This window comes from Microcebus murinus, chromosome 4, assembly GCF_040939455.1.
Source record: "Microcebus murinus isolate Inina chromosome 4, M.murinus_Inina_mat1.0, whole genome shotgun sequence".
In the NCBI taxonomy this organism is placed as follows: Eukaryota; Metazoa; Chordata; class Mammalia; order Primates; family Cheirogaleidae; genus Microcebus; species Microcebus murinus.
Window position 1 is genome coordinate 5,850,077 of NC_134107.1, and position 13,305 is coordinate 5,863,381.

The window sequence follows — 13,305 nt, forward strand, 5'->3', positions numbered from 1 at the left end:
GGGCGCCAGCGGGTACAGGAGGCCCCACCCCCACCCTTGCCATGCTCCCCGGTCTCCCCAGGTGGGAACCCCAGGGCCAGAGTGTGCGAGTCCGAGCACCCGAGAGCCCGCAGTGTGGGCGTGACCTGAGTCCCGACACACCTGGCTCTCCAGGTGACCAGGAGGTGACAGTGCTGGTGCCAACCAGGTGGCGTCCACCGAGGCCTGCTCCTGGCTCCGGCTGACACCGGCAAGGTCTGCTGTGGCCCCCAGAGCAGGTGTCTGGGTATCCCTCTGCCCCTGCCGCCCTCAGCACCCCTTAGGCCACCGGTGGCACCCGAGGGCCACCTCAGGGAGCCTGTTTCCTCTTCTGAGCCCCCCGTGCAAACCTGCAGAAGAGCCGGTGTTTCTAATAAAAGCCGTTTGCAGCCCTAACTCTCGGCGTGTATTGGGGGGGGGGGTCCGCATCCCGCCGCAAAGCACACTGGGTAAGTCAACCTGTGTGGGGGCTCGGGAGGTGGGTGCGGCCCTGCCCCAGCCTGGCCCCCCACCACTGGCCTTTGAACCCTCCGCGAGACGGCGGGAGGGCCCAGGGAGGCCCAGCGGGCGCCATCCCTGAGAGCTTCTAGAAACGCCAGCACCCAGCCGTGCCACCCTGGTGTCAACGCCAACACTCCCAGGTCCCTGGAAGCCCCGCGTCCCCGGGCAGGCCCCAGGGCCCACTGCTGGGTGGGAGTGGGCAGGAGGGGGTCCCCTGTGGCCACCGAGGACGATGGGGCCTGCTGGGGGAGGGGGGCTTTCCTTGACGTCTGTCCGGCCTCTGCCGGGGGGCCGAGGAGCCTTCCAGGAGTGGGGAGCGGGCATGGAAGGCCAGGACCCCAGCCCCGTTTCCAAGAGATTCCTTGTGTTCACCCAGCTTCCGCCCAGCCTCGGGGACCCGGCCAGCCCGGTCTTCTGTGGGGACGCTGACCCCAAACCCCGGGGCTGCATGTGCCTCTCAGGAGCCACCCCTGCGCGGCATGTCCTCTGCCCCTCACCCCCGCCTCCTCACCAGCACTACCCTCCACCCCTCTCCCCTCCCTCCCCTGCTAGGCTCCCTAACTACTGGAAGCCCCCCCCACCCCCCGCCCCGGGGCCCTCTCCCCTGCCGTGACCCCCCTCCTGCACCCACCCACAGCAGAGAGTGGTGGGAGGCCCCAGCCCCAGAGTGGGGCGGGGTGCAGCAGGGGGCGGGGTGCAGCACGGGGCGGGGCGGGGCGGGCGCCGTGGGCCTCCCGGTGCTGCCGGTGCTGCCGTGGCCAGCCCTGCCCCAGATGTGGTGCCTACCCCCACCCCCCCTTGCTGTGGGCCCCAGGGCACCCACATTTCCAACTGACTCCCGTCAGGTCTGTAGGCCAATCGTCTGGGCCTGCCGAAGGGTCTCAGGCCCCCGTCCAGGGCCCAGGGAGAACCCGGGCTGCAGTGTGGGGCACAGGGGCGCTCCGGGGCATGACTGCTCTCTCATTGCCAGGGCCGATCCTGGCCACCCAGGCCCCGCCTCTCCCTGCAGGGAGCCCCTGCCCCCCCACCCCAGCCCTGCCTGCCCTGCACCCCTGCTCCCCAGCCTGGGGCCCCCCCCTGCCTGAGGACCCTCTGTGCCAAAACCCACTTGGAGTCCGGTGTCTCCCACCCCACCCCACCCCCGCACCTCTGCACCCCGCCCCTCCCCCGCCCTGCGCCCTGCTCATGTGTGCCCCCCCCCCCCCGCCCTCCCCGCGGCGCACGACAGAGTCCCGGAGACCAGACGGGTGACTGTAACTGTATTTATTGATGAGGCCGGGGCTTCTGGTGAGGCCCCGGCGGGGGAGGGGCACGGGCAAGGTGGGGGTGTGGGGTGTCGTCGAGTGCTCCGTTGTCGGGGAGCTTCCAGACCAGGCGAGGGAGGGCGAGGCCTCGTGCACACGGCCGCGCCCGGGCGCCCCCAGACAGAGGTGGACAGGCAGGCGGGCGCCGGCGCGGAGCTGCTGGCCAAGGGGGCCACACACGCACACGCACACACACACGCTCACTCGCACGGAGAGACCCGAGGCCGCCGCCGGCTCCAAACCAGTGCAAGTGACTTAGTGCAAATCGAGCTTGGGAGGGACGGGGACGGAGCCGCGGGTGCCTGGCGCCTCTCAAGCAGAGGAAAGACAGAAAAGGCAGAAAGCAGAAGACAAGGAAAGGAGGAAGAAGGACAGAAGAGGGAGGTGGGGGGCCGTCCCGCCCCGGGATGGCGTGGCGGGCGGGCGCGGTCCCCACGCGTGGCAGGGGGTGGCCGCGGCGGTGGAGTTGCCAAGCTGGGGGTGGCGCGGATGCTGCTCTTGGGTGGTGTCTGCGGGTCCTGTTCCTTCAGCTCAACCTGGGGGTGAGAGAGGGGGCGTGAGATGCGGGCGGGGGGCAGGAAGCTTCCGGAAGGGGCGCCCAGAACGCTCACCCTCGGAGCCGGTTCCTGAGTCGGGTGGAGTAGTGGTTCCGTGTGCAGCCTGTCTGTCTCCCTGCAGAGCTGGACAGACGTGCAGACGTCCCGGATGGGAAGGCCCAGGCATGAGCTGGGTAGCACCATTTCTGCAGGTGGCAATGCCTGTGAGGCCCCGCCCCGTCCCCTGCGGTCCCCACCACCCAGGCGGGCACGGGGGGTGGGCGGGGAGGGGCTCACCTTTCGTGTGGAGGGTTCTGGGGTCCAGAGAGCAGCAGAGTGAAGACTCCTTCGGGAAAGTGAAGGGACAGAGACCCGCTGTGTCGCAGCGTTCCGCGTGCCAGCCGGGTGTCCTGCGGGGGACAGCAGGGGCGCGGTGAGGGGGCCGCTCGCCGGGGCCTGGGCGCCACGCCTGCTCCCCAGGAAGGGGACCCGCTCACCGGGAAGGCCCGACGGCAGCCCGCCTGTCCTCGCCGTCACACCGGACCACGTCACGTCCCTCAGCGCGCCTGCCCGCCTGCTGTCCGGCCTTCAGGGGCTGGCGAGTGTCCACCCGGCCGGAGACCTGGCTGTGGGGTTCAGAAAAGGGAGGCGCCGGTTGGGCGGGCGGGGGGCGTTGGCGGGGATGGAGGGCGGCGGGTGGACACTCACCCTCGTCTCCGGCCCAAGCACCGGGGCGCCGATCACCGCTCCGTCTACGCCCGCAAGGCCCGCCGTGGCCACGGGCTCCGGAGGCCAGCGCCCCCGTGGTTGCGCCTGGCTGCCGCTCTGCGCCCCTGCCTGCGCCCAGCCTCCCTCCTGAGACTCACTCACCCCGCCCCGCCCGCCGCGCCTGGTCTGGCCTCGCCCCGTGCCCTTGACTCCCCTGGGTGCTGAACTGTCTGCCGCGCCAGTCCCGGGGGCTGGGCGGTGAGGGCATACAGCGTCGCCAAGCCCGCTGTGCGCCCTCTCCGCGCCAGCCCCTGGGCCGCAGTGCCTCCTGGGGCAGCGTGCCCGCGGGCCGGGCCCCTGCAGCCTCCTTGCTGCGGTATCTCTGGAGCCCCAACGCCGGGGCCACTGCTCCCTCCTGGTGACGTCCTGCCTTGTACCTGGGCACTGCCCTTCTTTTCCCGCTCTCCGGCCCTCGCGCCCCGGCACGGGCCTCAGAAGGCTCTGCCGGAGCCACTCTTGTGCCTGCTGCTACCTGAATTGCGGTGGGTGTGGTGGCGGCTGGGGACCCCCTGCGTCTCTTGTCCCCGCCTCGTCCTGTCTGGCTCAGGGCTGGCATGCAACCCACGTGCTGGCAGCCTCTGCCTCTCTCCAAGTACCCTTTCTGCCTGGCGGGCCCGTGCCCGCCAGCCCTCCCCGTCTCGGCTACCCCCGAGAAGATGTCTCCTGTGCTGACCGTCCTGCCTCCGTCCTGCCTCGCTGCTGCCGGGAGGACAGCCGCTTCCCTCCCCCCGGCCCCCGCTCCCCCAGGCCTCCTTCTTCCAGAAGGCCGGTGAGGCGAGGCCCGGGGAGGGGAAGGGGACTCACCTGCCCGGCAGAGCGGGGTCCTCACCTGCCCACTGCTGCCAGCTACACCTCCACTGCCCAGCCCTGGGGCCAAACCCTGCCCAGCAGCTCCCCTGGTCCGACCAGCCGCCACGTCCTGAAACCAAAAGTGACCGGGATGAATGTCTGGCTCCCTCCTCTCCAAGCCCGGCTCGGGCCCTCACTCCGGTGTTGCCCACGACCCCGGGAATGTGCTCCCAGTAGTCAGCCCGCCCGAGCCAGCCCTCCGCCCTCACCAGTCCTGCCAGACCCTAGACCGCCAAGGTGCTCCTTGGCCCCTCCAACCTCTTCTCCTGCACTTCATCTTCCCCAGTTTCCCCAGTTTCCCCAGTTTCCCCAGTTTCCCCCGTTACCCCCACCCCCCACCCCCCACCCCCCACCCCCTCCCTCACCCTGCACTTCGGCTCTAGCCCCGGGCTTTTTCTAACTGGGGTGGCCCCGCCCCGAATTCCCGCCCCTGCTTCTCCAGCCAATCAGAGCGGGGACCTTGCCTGGGCCCCCGCAGGGCCCACCTCCACCCCCGCACCGTTCCAGCCCACGTTCCTCTCACCCCATCCGGGAATTCTCTAAAGACAGCCCCCCCCACCCCCTCTCCCGTGCTCCTCCTCTGGCACCCTTCGGACGGGGCCTGGCTTTGACCCCAAAGTCTCCCTCCGGGTCGGGGACTTGTACGCTCCGAGGCCGTCCGCTCCGGGCAGGGAGCACTGAGCGGACCGCTCCCCGTCCGAGGGTGCCGCGTGTGCACGTTGGCCGCGGCAGGGGTCCCGGCTGGAGGTCCCTGGGGACTTGGGACACGGAGCCGCTTTCTCCACCCGCCATGGCCGAGACCTCGCGTTTACTCTAGGGGCCTGGGAGCCCACGGGAAACATCCCCTGGGGTGCCGTTGGTGGACGGTGGGGATTCAGGGCTGAGTGGGTCAGGGGGAGCGCCGAGACCTGGGGGGTCTGCGTCCCCACCGGCGGGTGCGGTGCCTGCCGTCAGCGCGAGTTCCATCCAGTTGACCAAGCTCACTCTGGCCACAGCGGCTTCCACCAGGTGGACGTGCCATAGCTGGCTCAGGCACCCCAGGTCCCCCTCCCTGCTACTTTTCTGGTGGTCTGGACATGGACGCGGCTCTGTGCCATGACTCAAGGGCGTACTCTGGCAACCAACTGCAAGCCGCCTCCCTGCTCTGCCCTTCCCTGCCTCCCCCTACCCGCCTGGGGCACCACATTCTGAAACGGAATGGAGACCGCAGACCTTGAACTCCACTGGCCATCCTGTTTCTTGGGTGACCACCTTGGCCTCTGTAAAGGGGGTTTGGGGGCCCCGTGGTCCAAGGGTTTGCCCACCAAACCTAGGGGGTCGAAGCCACAGCACCGGTTGGGGGAGGACCACGTGAGCATGGCTGGAAGCCCGTGGTGGAGGGACCCAGAGCTCATCAGACCTGGCCATAAGTAGAGCCTGAGGCGTGCAGAGGGTCTGGCTGAGTCTTGGGCAAACCCTCTGCTCCGTGGATCCACCATGAAGAGCGAGGCGCCTGCCTGCTAAGCTTTGACACCCCCAGCCTCTGTTGTGGATGAACCCCAGCGTGACTGTATGAAACCCTCAGACGTGGTCACGGGTGAACCTTGAAATTAAGATGCATGTACACCCCCACCTTTTGCCATCAGTGGAACTCAGCCTCAGCAGCCACCAAGCTGTGATGCGCGAGTCTCCACTGCCGCCTCGCGGCAACGTCCATCGCCACAACCTCAGCCGACTGCGCTATTTCAAGAGTGAGGCAGACTTGCTGGTTTATGAGCCCAAGACTGAAGGGGAAGACTCCACAAATATTCATATGCCAGGAAAGGTAGCACCCAGGCCCTCTGTCCTGCTGGAGGTCTCGTGGGAATGCTCTACTCCCGATCCTATAGCGCTGTGCTGGACTCGCAGCCTTGCGCAGGCACAGGGCGCACCTGTAGGTGAATATACCTCTATGTACACACGCTGGCCAGGTATGGTGACCCCAGAGCTCAGTGCGGGGAGTCACCCAGGCTGTAGACCACACTGACCCCGTTGATGCCCACCCTCACTGATCCCTCAGACCTGGGTGTCTACAGTGCTCCAGGTGGTTCCGAAACTAGGGTGAGGAAAAGATTCTCAGCCACAGAACTGAGAGGTAACAGCCCTCACAGCTCTTTAGCATCTCAATCTACGGAATTAGCATCTCAAACCTGAGCTCCAGGGAAATGTTAATGCCTGGATGTTTAGGGTTGAAGCTCTAAGAGTTCACCTTGGAGGCACGTGTGACTGGAATACAAGGCTGAGAATTTGAGGCCCTCATTAATGGAGTCATTGCTCTGGTTTTAGGGGTACATACTGTCATCACACCTGGTAGATGGGACTTGGGTCCCACGACAAGACACTAAAGGTCTCACAGGGGGACCCGTGGCCATGGGGCTGTGGATATGGCCAAAGCCGAAGGCTTGGGGTTGTTCACACGTGCATCCTATCCGCAAATGACCCTCTCGTGATCCGCTGCGGCGCAGGGCCTGGGTGATCCGGGACGTTGCCGCGGGCGAACCCCATCGTGGGCTGCGGTGAGCGCTGATGCGTGAGCCTGTGCTGCCGCCTCGTGGCCACTCCCTTCTCCGCTCACAACTGCCCGCGCCATCCTGGCGGCCAGACAGACTCCCTGGTTTCAGAGCTCAAGTATGAAGGGGAACACTCTAGAAATACACATGTGCTAGGCAAGGGAGCACCCAGGATCCTTGGTCGACCAAAGACCGTGTGCGATGGGTCTCCCTCTGAGTTGATAACTGTATCATATAAGGAATGGGGACCCCTCATTGTTTCCCACTTTATCCTCTCATTGCCCTCCTTTCAACAGTGCACCCTGGGGTGAATCAGATGGGGTGGCTCAAATGAGGGGCTATCCCCCCGATAACCCTCGTGAACCTTGCGGCGTGTGGTCTGTGTGATTCGGGACGTTGTCGCGGGCGAACCCCTGCGTGGGCAGCCCGTCAGCCGTGATCTGTGAGTCTGTGCTGCCGCCTCGCGGCTGCTTCCTTCTCCATACTCACAACCGACTGCGCCATCCCGGCGGTCAGACGGACTTGGTGCTTTCAGAGCTCAAGATCCAAGGGGAAGACTCCAGAAATACACATGCGATAGGCAAGGGAGCACTCAGGCTCCTGCATCTGTGAAAGACCATATGGGATGGGTCTCCCTGTGAGCCAATATCCCTGTGGTCCAAGGAATGGGGACCCGGCATTGTTCCTCAGGTATTTCCTCTCATTGCGCCCCTTAAACAGTGCACCCCGGGATGAATCAGATGGGGTACCGCGTACAAAAGCGTCCTATTCCCCGATAACCCTCGTGAACCCTGCGGCATGTGGCATGGGTGATCCGGGACGTTGCGGCCGGCGGACCCCAGCCTTAGGCAGCCGCCAAGCTGTGATGTGTGTGTCTGCATTGCCGCCTCGCGGCCACGTCCATCACCACACCCACAATTGACTGTGCTATTTCAGTAGTGAGACAGACTTGTTGGTTTCTGAGCCCAAGACCAAAAGGGAACACCAGAAATATTCATATGCCAGTCACAGGGGGGCTGCCTACGCCACCTGTGCATGCTGGAGGTCTTGTGGGAACGGTCTAGCCCTGATCCTATAGCGCTGTCCTGGAATTGGACTCCCAGCTTTGCGCTGGCACAGGGCGCACCTGTAAGCAAATATACCTGTACGCACACACGCTGGCCAGGTATGGCGACCCCATTGCTCAATGCGGGGAGTCACCCAGGCTGTAGAGCACACTGAGACCATCAATGCCCACCTTTACTGAATCCTCAGACCTGGGTGTCTACTGTGCTCACGTTGGTTCCAGAACTGAGAGGCAGCAGAACTCTCAGCTCTTTAGCATCTCAATCTACGGAATTAGCATCTCAAACCTGAGCTCAATGGAAATGTTAATGCCTGGCTGCCTAGGGTTGAAGCTCTAAGAGTTCCCTTGGGAGGCAGGTGTCAGTAGAATACAAGGCTCAGAATTTGGGGGCTGTCATTGGTGTGCTCATCGCTCTGATTTTAGGGGCACATACCGTCATCATGCCTGGTAGTTGGGGCTAGAGTCCCATGCCATGACCCTGAAGGCCTCACAGGGGGACCACTATCCTCGGGGCTGTGGATATGGCCCAAGCTGAAGGCCTGGGGTGGTTCACATGAACACCCTATCCGCAAATGACCCTGGTGATCCACTGTGGCGTGTGGCCTGTGTGAATCGGGACATTGCCTCGGGCGAACCCCGGCGTGGGAAGCCCGTCAGCCGTGATGCGTGAGTCTGTGCTGCCGTCTCATGGCCACTTCCTTCTCCATACTAACAACCGACTGTGCCATCCCGGCAGTCAGACAGACTTGGTGCTTTCAGAGCTCAAGATCCAAGGGGAAGACTCCAAAAATACACATGCGCTAGGCAAGGGAGCACCCAGGCTCCTGTGTCCACGAAAGACCGTATGGGATGGGTCTTCCTCTGAGCCGATGCCCTTACAGTCCAAGGAATGGGGACCCAGCATTGTTCCCCGGGTATACCCTCTCATTCCTCCCCTTCTACAGTGCACCCCGGGGTGAATCAGATGGGGTACCGCACAAAAGCGTCCTATTCCCCGATAACCCTTGTGAACCCTGCATCGTGTAGCGTGGGTGATCCGGGACGTTGCGGCCGGCGAACCCCAGCCTAGGCAGCCTCTGAGCTATGACGTGTGAATCTGTGCCGCGGCGTGGCAGCCACTTCCTTCTCCATACCCACAACCGACTCTGCCCCATCCCTGTTTCGGAGGTCAGGACTGATGGGGAAGACTCCGGAAACACCCATGCGCTAGGCGAGGTAGCATGCGGGCCCCTGTGTCCGCCAAAGACAGTGTGGGATGGGTCTCCCTGTGAGCCGATATCCCTGTTGTATAGGGAATGGAGACCCCTCATTGCTCCCCAGTATTTCTTGTCATTGCCCCCTTTCAATAGTGCACCCTGGGGTGAATCAGATGGGGTGGCTCGCAAGAGCATGCTATCCCCGATAATCCTCGTGATCCACCGGGGCGCGCGGTCTGTGTGATCCGGGACATTGCCACGGGCGAACCCCAGCGTGGGCAGCCTGTGAGCCGTGATGCGTCAGCCTGTGCTGCCGCCTCGTGGCCACTTCCCGGTCCACACCCACAACCGACTGCGCCATCCGGGCGGTTCAGACAGACTTGCTTTCAGAGCTCGAGGTTGAAGGGAAAGACTCCGGAAACACACAGGCGCTAGGCAAGGCAGCACCCAGGCTCCTGTGCCCACCAAAGTCGGCGTGGGATGGGTCTGAGCCAATATCCCTATAATCCAAGGAATGTAGACCCCACATTGTTCCCCAGGTATTTCCTCTCATTGCCCCTACATAAACAGTGCTCCCCAGGGTGAGTATGATGGGATGGCTCACATGAGCATCCTATTCCACGCTGACTCTCGTGAACCACTGTGGCGCGTTGTGTGGTGACCTGGAAAGTGGCCACGGGCGAGCCCCAGCCTAAGCAGTGCCGCCTCGCGACCACGTCCGTCGCCACCCAAAATTGACCTCGCTATTCCAGGAGTGAGACAGACTTGCTGGTTTATGAGCGCAAGACCAGAGGGGAAGACTCCACAAATACTCATATGCCAGGAAAGGTAGCACTACGCCCCCCGTTCCCGCTGGAGGTCTCGTGGGAAGGCCCTACCCCCTGATCCTAGAGCACCGTGCTGGGATCGGACTCCCAGCCGTGCGCAGGCACAGGGCGCACCTGTAGCTGAATACACCTGTACAGACGCCCGCTGGCCGGGTATGGGGACCCCAGAGTTCACTGCGGGGAGTCACCCAGGCTGTAGAGCACACTGATGCCCTGGATGCCCACCCTCACCGATTCCTCAGACCTGGATGTCTACCGCGCTGTCTTTGGTGCAGAACTCAGGTGACAGAAAGACTCGGAGCCCCAGAACTGAGAGACTGCAGCGCTCTCAGCTCTTCAGCATCTCAATCTACGGAATTAGCATCTCAAACCTGAGCTCAATGGAAATGTTAATGCCTGGCTGCTTAGGGTTGAAGCTCTAAGAGTTCACCTGAGAGGTGGGTGTGACTGGAATACAAAGCTCAGAATATGGGGACCCTCTTTAATAGAGTCATCCCTTTGGTTTTAGGGGCACATACTGTCATCACGGCTGGTAGATGGGGCTTTTGAGCCCCATGTCATGACACTGAAGGCCTCACAGGGGGACCTGTAGCCACGGGGCTGTGGATGTAGTCCAAGCTGAAGGCCTGGGATTCTTCACATGAGCATCCTATCCGCAAATGACCCTCGCGATCCACTGCGGCACGTGGCCTGTGTGATCCAGGACATTACATCATCCAAGGAATGGGGAGCCCACATTGTTCCCCAAGTGTTTGTTCTCATTGCCCCCCTTCAGTAGTGCACCCTTGAGTGAATCAGATGGGGTGGCTCACATGAGATCCTATCCCCAGATGACCCTCGTGAACCCTTGCGGCGCGTAGCCTGGGTGATCCGGGATATTGCCGCGGGCGAACCCCAGCCTAGGCAGCCTCTGAGCTGTGATGTGTGAGTCTGTGATGCCGCCCGCAGCCACTTCCTTCTGCGCACCCACAACTGACTCTGCCCCATCCCAGCAGTGACACCGACTCGCTTGTTTCCGAGCTCGAAATTCGAGAGACTTCAGAAATACACATGCGCCAGGCAAGGGAGCACCCAGGCTCCTGTATCCACCAAGGACCATGTGGGAAGGGTCTCCCTGTGAGCCAATACCCGTATTGTACAAGGAATGGAGACCCCTCATTGTTCCCCAGTAATTCCTCTCATTGCCCCCCTTCATCAGTGTACCCTGGGGTGAATCAGATGTGGTGGCTCACAAGAGCATCCTATCCCCATGACCCTCGTGAATCCTGCTTCGCTTAGCCTGGGTGATCCGGGACACTGCCGCGGACGAACCTCAGCCGAGGCAGCCTCTGAGCTGTGAGCCACTTCCTTCTGCGCGCCCACAACTGGCCCTGCCCCATCCCAGCAGTGACACAGACTCACCTGTTTCTGAGCTCAAGACTGAAGGTGAAGACTCCAGAAAACACATGTGCTAGGCAAGGTAGCACCCAGGGGCCTGTGCCCACCAAAGACTGTGTGGGTTGGGTGTCCCTGTTAGCAGATATCCGTATCATGTATGGAATTGAGACCCCTCATTGTTCCCCAGTATTTCCTCTCATTGTGCCGCTTCAACAGCGCGCCCTGGTATGAATCACACGGGGCGTCTCACAGGAGCATCCTATCCCCGGATGGCCCTCATGAACCACTGCGCCACGTGGCCTGGGTGATCTGGGACGTTCGCACGGGCAAACCCCAGCCTAGGCAGCGGCCGAGCGGTTATACGTGAGTCTGCGCTGCTGCCGCGCGACCACGTTTGTCGTCACACCCCAATTGACTGCGCTATTGCAGACGTGAGACAGATTAGCTGGGTTTTGAGCCCAAGACCAAAGAAGAAGCATTCAGAAATATTCATATGACAGGCAAGGTAGCACCCAGGCCCCCTGTTCCTGCCGGAGGTCTTGTGGGAAGGCTGCACTTGCCTGATCCTATAGCGCCGTGCTGGAATCGGACTCCCAGCAATGGGCAGGCACAGGGCGCACCTGTAGGCAGATACACCTCTATGTACACACGCTAGCCAGGTATGGCGACCCCAGAGCGCAGGACGGGGTCACCCAGGCTGTAGGCACAATGACCTGGTCAATGCCCACCCTTACTGTTTCCACAAGTACCTGGGTGTCTACTGTGCTAACCTAGGTTCCAGAACCCAGCTGGCACACTGTCACCCACAGAATTTAGGCAGCAGCACTTACAGCTCATTAGCATCTCAATCCACGGAATTAGCATCTCAAACCTGAGCTGAATGGAAATGTTAACGCCTGGCTGCCTAGGGTTGAAGCTCTAGGAGTTCAGCTGGGAGGCCGGTGTGAGTAGAACACAAGGCTCAGAATTTGGGGGCCGTCCTTGGTAGAGTCATCGGTCTGATTTTAAGGGCACATAGCATCATCACGCCTGGTAGATGGGGCTTGGGTTTCACGACAGGACACTGAAGGTCTCACAGGGGGACCCGTGGCCCCGGGGCTGTGGATATGGCCCAATGTGAAGGCCTGGGGTGGTTCCATGTGCACCCTATCCGCAGATAACCCTCCTGACCCGCTGCCGTGCAGGGCCCGAGTGATCCGGGCCGTTGCCGCGGGTGAACCCCAGCCTGGGAAGCCTCTGAGTTGCCACGTGAGGGTCTGTGATGCCGCCTTGCAGCCACTTACTATGCCCACAACCAACTCTGTCCCATCTGGCAGTGTGACACTCTTGGTTGCTTCAGAGCTCAAGATGGAAGGCAAACACTCCAGAAATACACATGCGCCAGGCAAGGGAGCACCCAGGCTCCTGTGCCCACCAAGGACCGTGTGCGATGGGTCTCCCTCCGTATCCTATAAGTCATGGGGAGCCCTCATTTTCCTCAAGCATTTCTTCTCATTGCCCCCGTTCAACAGTGCGCCCTTGGGGCGGCTCACAAGAGCGTCCTATCCCCCACAGCCCTCGTGAACCCTGTGGACCCTGCAGCGCGTGGCGTGGGGGATCGGGACGTTGCCGCGGGCGAACCCCAGCCTGGGCGGTGGCCCAGCCGTGACGTGTGAGTCCGCGCTGTCGTCTCGCGACCACGTCCGTTGCCACACACACAGTCGGCTGCGCTATTCCAGCAGCGAGACAGACTTGCTGGTTTCTGAGCCCAAGACTGAAGCAGAAGTCTCCAAAAACTTTCATATCCCAGCCAAGGTAGCCATGCAGGCCCCCCGCCCCGTTCCTCCTGGAGGTCTTGTGGGAAGGGTTTATCCCCTGAATTTATGGCGCTGTCCTGGAATTGGACTCTCAGCTATGCGCAGGCATAGGGCGCACCTGTGAGCAAATACACCTGGGCGTACACACGCTGGCCAGGTATGGCGACCCCGTTGCTCAGTGCGGGGAGTCACCTGTGACGCCATGGATGCCCACCTTCACCTTTTCCTCAGACCTGAGTGTCTACGGCGCTACCTTTGGTGCAGAACTCGGGACAGAAAGACTCTCAGCCCCAGAACTAAGAAACAGCAGCGCCCCCACCTCTTTAGCATCTCAATCTACGGAATTAGCATCTCAAACCTGAGCTCCATGGAAATGTTAATGGCCGGCTGCCTAGGGCTGGGGAAGCTCTAAGAATTCACCTGGGAGGTGGGTGTGACTAGAACAAAAGGGTCAGAATATGGGGGCTGTCTTTGGTGGAGTCCATCCCTTTGGTTTTAGGGGCACATACTGTCATCACGCCCGTTAGTTGGGGCTTGAG

General features: G+C 62.3%; 1 protein-coding gene across 1 annotated transcript; it reads right to left on the reverse strand.

The window, feature by feature from the left end:
- Window positions 1–1,767: 1,767 nt before the first annotated feature.
- LOC105859819 (uncharacterized) lies at window positions 1,768–5,334 on the reverse strand. The gene is given in 8 exon segments (XM_076001350.1): window positions 1,768–2,359; window positions 2,435–2,565; window positions 2,657–2,769; window positions 2,857–3,173; window positions 3,176–3,543; window positions 3,546–3,926; window positions 4,906–5,046; window positions 5,145–5,334. Coding segments are annotated over 8 exon segments (1,977 nt in total). The 3' UTR covers window positions 1,768–2,023.
- Window positions 5,335–13,305: the final 7,971 nt, after the last annotated feature.